The following is a 7500-nucleotide window of genomic DNA, read 5'->3' as shown; positions in this document are numbered from 1 at the left end:
TGTGGTCACTGAAGATCTTGTACCCAAAGACCATCTTTCTTCTGCGAGGGAATCATGAATGTAGGCACCTGACGGAATACTTCACTTTCAAGCAAGAATGTGAGTATTACCTCCACCCCCTTCCCTCTCCTATTTCCTGTCTTTTTTTTTCTGAATCTCTTTATCTCTCTATCTTTTCATTTTGAAGCATAACTGATCAAACTAACTCAACTAACTAACTGGTCTCGGGAGCTTTCTGCCACAAGAATAAGTGCAGAGAAACAAAACTATTCCTCTACTGAAAAGGGGGAGACATAATCAGACCTGCTTACACAGGAGCCCATTGTAGGGCTGGGACGATTAATCGACTAATCGTGACTAATCGATTATAAAAATTAGTCGGAAAGAATTTTCATAGTCGACTAATCGTTTCATTTAATTCAATGCTTTTTTACTTACTTTACTAATGCTTTATTACTTTATTGAAACCTAAAATTGCCCAGCACGTATGAATTGGATGCTGTATCACGGAGTAAATAAGCTACTATCATGATTTAAAGCTCATTGTGACCTCAGGGACCTAATTTTAACGGCTTATCTCTTTTTTTCCCCCCAATTTCCTTGAAGATGAAAGTGCTAGAGTACTTAAAAAATGAATCGTTTGACTAAACGACTATTCAAAAAAATAGTTGATAGATTAATCGGGAGAAAAATAATCGTTTAGGACAGCCCTACCCCATTGTTTCGAAATAGAAAACCTACTGCTTTTATCATTTCACCACAAACTGTTACCCATACACAACACATACACTGTATAATATCTTTTGCCAAATAATGTTGTAAAGGAGGAATTAGCAGGAAATTAATTTGCTTGCTAATTATGGCTTGTGTGAGCAGGCAAATATTTCCCAGTTGGCGAGAGAGAAAAAGAGAGGAAAGAAGGAAAGAAAGAAGAGAGAAAAGGAAGGAAGGATGAAGAACTGGTTCCAGTCGAAAAGAGATAAATGGACTTCCGTGCTTACAACAAACCTGTCTTTGAAATCTTCTTCCCATTAGCTGACATGTTGAAATGAAGACAAATCAGTCAATAATGTTATCATGGTCTTTGACAGCACATAAAACCCCATTGATCCTCTGGATCTCCTCCAACCGCAGTGCTGTTGTTTTAACCACTGGCTCCAAACGGCGAGGTACGCTGGGCGCCACGCACGTCAGCCCTGCAGTTATTGATCGAATGACGCTTGTTTTGACAAAACATTTCGGTCCTCTCGTGCACATAGATAGCAGGGCTGTGGCTGATAGGATAAATGAGATTAAAAAAACTAGAGCCCCTTCCAGCATTGACTGGTTGTCCAAAGCCTGTCACACAACACACACACGCACGCACACACACACACACACACACACACACACACACACACACACACACACACACACACACACACACACACACACACACACACACACACACACACACACACACACAGACACACAGACACACACACACACGCACGCATACACACACACACAAGGCAAGGCAAGGCAAGGCAAGTTTATTTATATAGCGCATTTCATACACAGGTGCAACTCAATGTGCTTCACAAAGTTAACAAATGTAAATGAAAGGAAACAGGGAAGAAAGAAGGAAATGAATTAGAGTCAAAAAGCATTTAAAAACATTAAGATAAAACATAAGGTAAAAATAATAATAAAATAAAATAAAATAAAACAAATTAAATAAAAATAAAAATAATAAGAATAAGTAATTTAAGCTAGGGGAAAGCATCTGAGAACAGCTTTGTCTTGAGTCTAGATTTAAAGCTATCAATAGTGGGTGCATTTTTTATGTCATATCACACACACACACACACACACACAGACACACACACACACACACACATGTGCACGTTAACGATGTTAGCAATGGAGAACAACAACAAACAATGCTGCAAACAGAGGGAGAGGGAGAGAGAGAGAGACAAACAGACAGACAGACAGACAGACAGACAGACAGACAGACAGACAGACAGACAGACAGACAGACAGACAGACAGACAGACAGACAGACAGACAGACAGACAGACAGACACAGAGAGAGGGAGCTGTTGAATTAATGTGGATTGTGACACTTCTTCTCACACAAACTATGTCCATTATGACTGTATGATTGAAGAGGAGGACCACCAACGTGGTTTATAACTTTTGAACACAATATAAAACCCCTCAGTGATGTAAGACCAAGGTTGAATGTGTAAACAAAAGTAAAACTAGACAAATAATAAAAATGTTAATAAGAAATACAAATCTTACATCTGTTTGTTAAATGTGGTAAAATGTAAACTGTAGTAGCTAGCCAAATGCTGTGTTATACTGTAGTTAAGATCAAAATACCTTACATTACTTAATATTAACATTTACAATGAAGCTTACTTTGACTTTGACTTTGACTTTGATGTGCCATTTGGCTGTTCACATTCTGCTTAGTCATTGATTTTCAAACAGGAAATAATGGTTAGCATATTGCATGTAACATACTTGCCACTTTACATAAAGCATGTGTTAGCCATGTTTATTAGAGACGAGCGTTAGCAGAGTTAAAGACCATTCACTGGACGTGAAAGAGTGTAGCTCAAATTCTTGTATGAACACACGATACATAGGGAATGCATAAGATAATGGTGCTTCCATAATTGACAAATGCACATGCACGAGGGTGTGCACACTAAGGCATATGCACATGCATGCACACACACACACGCACGCACACACACACACACACACACACACACACACACACACACACACACACACACACACACACACACACACACACGCACGCACACACACACACACACACACACACACACACACACACATGCACGCACGCACTCCAGAGGTTTGTATAGCATGTGGGAGGGCTGTGAGTTATGTAACTATGGGCATTCAGAAAGTAGAACAATATCAATCACAGTACAAAGGACAGAACACACACTGCTGCTCATCACTGTTCTGTGCACACATACACACACAGACACAGACACACACACACTGACACAAGCACACTCACACACACACACACACACACACACACACACACACACACACACATAGCACAAATAGGACTCTTTGCTTCTCAGCCTGCTTTTGATCACACTCTTTTTCTTTTTGTCTCTGTATACCAGGTCAATAATCATATGGACACACACACGCACACAGGCACGCACGCACGCGCGCACGCATGCACACACGCACGCACGAACGCACCCACACAGACACACACACGCACACACCTCTTTCACCTCGCTGTCTTTTCTCATTTCCATAAGTAAGTCATCTGAGCAGGTATGACTTGAATAGATGCATTGGACTCACTTATTTACCCCCCTCTCTCTCTCTCTCTCTCTCTCTCTCTCTCTCTCTCTCTCTCTCTCTCTCTCTCTCTTCTCTCTCTCTCTCTCTCTCCCAGGTAAGATTAAATATTCGGAGCAGGTGTATGACTCGTGCATGGATGCGTTTGACTGTCTCCCCCTGGCAGCCCTGATGAACCAGCAGTTTCTCTGTGTGCACGGAGGCCTCTCCCCCGAAATACACACACTCGACGATATCAAGAAGGTCTTTACACACACACACGCACACATGCACACATGCAAACACACACACACACACACACACACACACACACACACACACACACACACACACACACACACACACACACACACACACACACACACACACACACACACACACACACACACACAGGCACAGTTCCCCACTGATTCTGAATGGGTCAGATTGAGTTCAGTCAGTGCGAAACTGAAATTGCTCACTTGCACTGTGACAAAATCCCCCCCTCCTTCTCTCGACACTCTTACCTCTCTTCTTCCCTCTTCCCCATGTGTTCTGTCTTGTCTACCTCCCTCCCCCACTGCTGTCTCTCTTCTTACCCTTTATCTCCCCCTCTCTCTCCCTCTCCTCTTCCCTGCGTTCATCCTACAATAAGACACGATACGCAGGGCCAGATTAAGAAGGCCCGGGGCCCCAAGGGTAAAAGTTGCCGTAGGCCCCCACGAAAGGCAAATTTCTTAACAAAATTATGTAGACAGCGTCATAATTCCAAACCAAGAGGTGTATGAATAAGATTTTAAACTCTACCTGATACAGCAGACTAAAATATCAATATGGCCTCTTATCATACTCCAATGATGTTGATTCCCCCCCTCTGCTTTGGCCAACTGGGGGCCCTCTGGTACAGTAGGTGGGGGCCCCTAGGCTGCAGCCATATCTAGCCTGTGCTTTAATTTGGCCCTGGCAATACGATAAGATACTACTTTTATAGTCAGTTAACAATGAAATTCTGCATGGTCCCTGGTCAAAACTAATGTAATAAAAGATAGGACATACATACATGAAAACAACATACAGTATAGCATCCTAAACATTTGTCCGTTTCTGTTTCAGCTGGACAGGTTTAAGGAGCCTCCGGCCTTTGGGCCCATGTGTGATCTGCTGTGGTCGGACCCTCTTGAGGACTTTGGCAATGAGAAGACCCAGGAGTACTTCAGTCACAACTCTGTCCGCGGATGCTCCTATTTTTACAGGTACGCACATCTCTCACTCACACAAGAACAAAGACAAGGGATGGGATCAATGAGGAATGTGTGAGGAAATGCTTCTCTCTCTCTCTCTCTCTCTCTCTCTCTCTATCTCTCTCTCTCTCTCTCTCTCTCTCTCTCTCTCTCTTTCTTTTTGAGGTTGAAGATTGAAAACGTGCTTCATTGAGCAGATGGTTGAAATTGGTTTAAATGCCAAAGTAATTGTTAAATGTATAAGGTATCAAGACATTACGGTACACTTGAATGCATAATACACGTATATAAAGTATACCCGGTATATGCACAGCCCTTATACATATGTATAATGTGAATGTAGATTAAGTAGATTCAAAGATATTCGTTGTGGGAAACAGAATAATCACCAGGCAGCAAAAATGTTATCAGTACACACTTCAATTCATCTCTCTCTTTTCTCTCTGTCTCTCTCTGGCCTCACACACATACACACACATTTTGTATCAGAGCCAAGTAGAATTTAATATAGTGTGATTGATCTGAGCTGAAATGAGTGGAGTAGTGTGCGTTCGTGCATGTGCGTTCGTGCGTGTGTGTGCGTGTGCGTGTGCGTGTGTGTGTGTGTGTGCGTGCGTGCGTGCGTGTGCTTGTGCGTGTGCGTGTGTGTGTGTTTGTGTGTGTGTGCGCGCACGTTTGTCTGTTTGTGTGTGTCTGTCTGATATGAGGAATACCAGCATTACCCACAACCCCCTGCAGTCCCAAGGGGCTGCACCGTGAGCTGTTTCCATGGTGACCAGCTACTACTGCCAGATCCAGAGGGAGGGTGGGAAACAGAGAGAGAGAGAGAGAGACAGAGAGAGACAGAGAGAGAGACAGAGAATAAAAAGGAAAGAAAAAGAAAAAGAAAAAGAAGAGACATAGTGCCAGAGAAGGACTGGAGACTGGAAAACAGATTGAAGAGAGGCGAGTGTGTATTAACCATTTTCAAAATGTGAAACCTGCAACAGATTGATGTAGGTCTGACTGACCGAGACGTCTGTTTTCAAAATAATTGGTTTGACCGTGATTGTGTCACGCTATTTCGCTGTTTAAAAGTGAAACCTATAAGAGAAAAACACAACACAGAAGCTACGCTGCACTGTAAATATGTGTAATGGATGTTCTCGTACAAAGTATTTGTATGGTAGGGGATTGTGGTAGTATGCTGAGTGGGTAGGAGCAGAGAACCTCTAACAGGGAGAAGGCTCAGTCTCATTGGTTCCCATTTAGCTTTGCATGCATAATGCAGTAACGAGCGTGGGCCAGTCCTTCATGTGGGAAAATGTATGGAACGGAAAGGGGAACCCATGCTAAATACATTGCTACTGCGATTTCCGGTCACAAATATCATCAACAAAACATTCCTGGTAAGCACTATGACTGTTGTTTAACAATAGGCTGTATTGACAAATCGCACAGGTGTGTAGTTTTACAGCAGGTTAGAAGATTTCAACCTGTACTCGCTAGCATCGCGCTAATGTTTATGGGTTTGGCCCCATAAAAATTGAGCTTTGTGACCCAGTATATAATAATCTAGTGGCGCAAAATAATCGAAACGCTACTCAAATGGGGTCTTATTATTTATAGCTTCGAACTTAATATTAATATTTCAGGACAAAAAATTATAAAAAATCACAAAAATGATAATGGTAAAAAACTCCATTGACACCCATTCATTTTGCACTGTCCCGTGGTTAGGGTTAGCCAATTGTGGCTAACAGGAAGTTCCGTGAGTGAACAGCCCCTGGTAGGAGGCAGTGGTTGCTGCAGCAGCAGGCCAGTTGGAGTGACCAATCTATGTTGCTGTCCATGGTGCTGAAACCAGCTTCTCCTCCAATAGCTTCCTGGATGGCCGCATTATTCAACCAATCTCTAAGTATTAATCAACTCAACACTTTGACAGAAGGGCCAACATTATGGTGGATCAATTCAACTCTATAAGTGTTTTAAAATGTATGCTGTAAGCTCTTCTGTGAAAGAGCTTGATTGGATCCCAAACCATGCGGCGGCCGGATTGCCACACATATATATTACATGCTATACTGGATGTCCAAGTTACACACATACGTGCATGTAGAGTACATAGTTAACCTGTAATCCATGATATAGGTATGTGCTTCAATCATCCCAAATCTATGCAAATTGGATCATCTGTGCACACAGCGAATCTGCACATATGTAATCCGGACATGGTCAATCTCTTTTACGAACAAAGTGGATTCGTTGTCCACGCGCTGTGTATCTGTAATCTACCCAAAAGCCATTGCCCAGTCAACACATAGTGAATCTGTAATCCACACATAGTAAATCTCTTATCCTCAAAGACTGGATTTCTAGGCCACACATGTCGAATCTGTAATCTAATGCCTAGTTAACATAACATGACTCTCTTTATTCTATATTACATCATGGGGCTCAAACCTAGCTGGCACACTAAACCTGCAAATGATCATGAATCATGATGTGGGAAAGCGTATTTATAGATAGGTAGACTCTCTGATGCAATATCAATGGGCGACTTTCAAATACTTCTATGTACTACTGGGACCAACCAGGCAACTGGTTCTGATGAAGAATGAGTTGCACTTATTTTTCAGTGGTTTCGATGAGAACTTAGCACATTACCGGCTGGCCACTTGAAATTCACAATTTACCATCACAGACAGCATGAATGAACTCTAGTACTTTCCTGGACCATGTGCCAGACGGTTACACATAGTGTTTCTGTAGCCAGGCATTCTTCCTGTGCTTCAAATATCTGAAAGACACTTAGCAGCACATGGTGTGAAACTACTTTGTAAAATGCTTTGACCTAGCCTTGGAGTCCTCAGCCCATGAGACTGCAATCTATACAGAGCCTACTCCCCCGGGATGTTGGCTGCTGCTGCTGGAGGTCCTGGGGGGCTTTGGG

General features: G+C 42.5%; 1 protein-coding gene across 1 annotated transcript in view; it reads left to right on the top strand.

Annotated features, from left to right (window-relative positions):
* Positions 1-7500, top strand: part of ppp3cb (protein phosphatase 3, catalytic subunit, beta isozyme) — a 50435-nt gene that overhangs the window by 29636 nt on the left and 13299 nt on the right. The window contains exons 6-8 of the mRNA XM_063188236.1: positions 1-99; positions 3446-3591; positions 4441-4580. The exon at positions 1-99 is cut by the window's left edge and continues 13 nt beyond it. Coding sequence (XP_063044306.1) covers positions 1-99; positions 3446-3591; positions 4441-4580 — 385 coding nt within the window. The remainder of the gene's footprint in view (positions 100-3445; positions 3592-4440; positions 4581-7500) is intronic.

Source organism: Engraulis encrasicolus, chromosome 22 (genome assembly GCF_034702125.1).
Source record: "Engraulis encrasicolus isolate BLACKSEA-1 chromosome 22, IST_EnEncr_1.0, whole genome shotgun sequence".
NCBI classification, from domain to species: Eukaryota; Metazoa; Chordata; class Actinopteri; order Clupeiformes; family Engraulidae; genus Engraulis; species Engraulis encrasicolus.
This window is presented reverse-complemented; position numbering and strand designations above follow the sequence as displayed.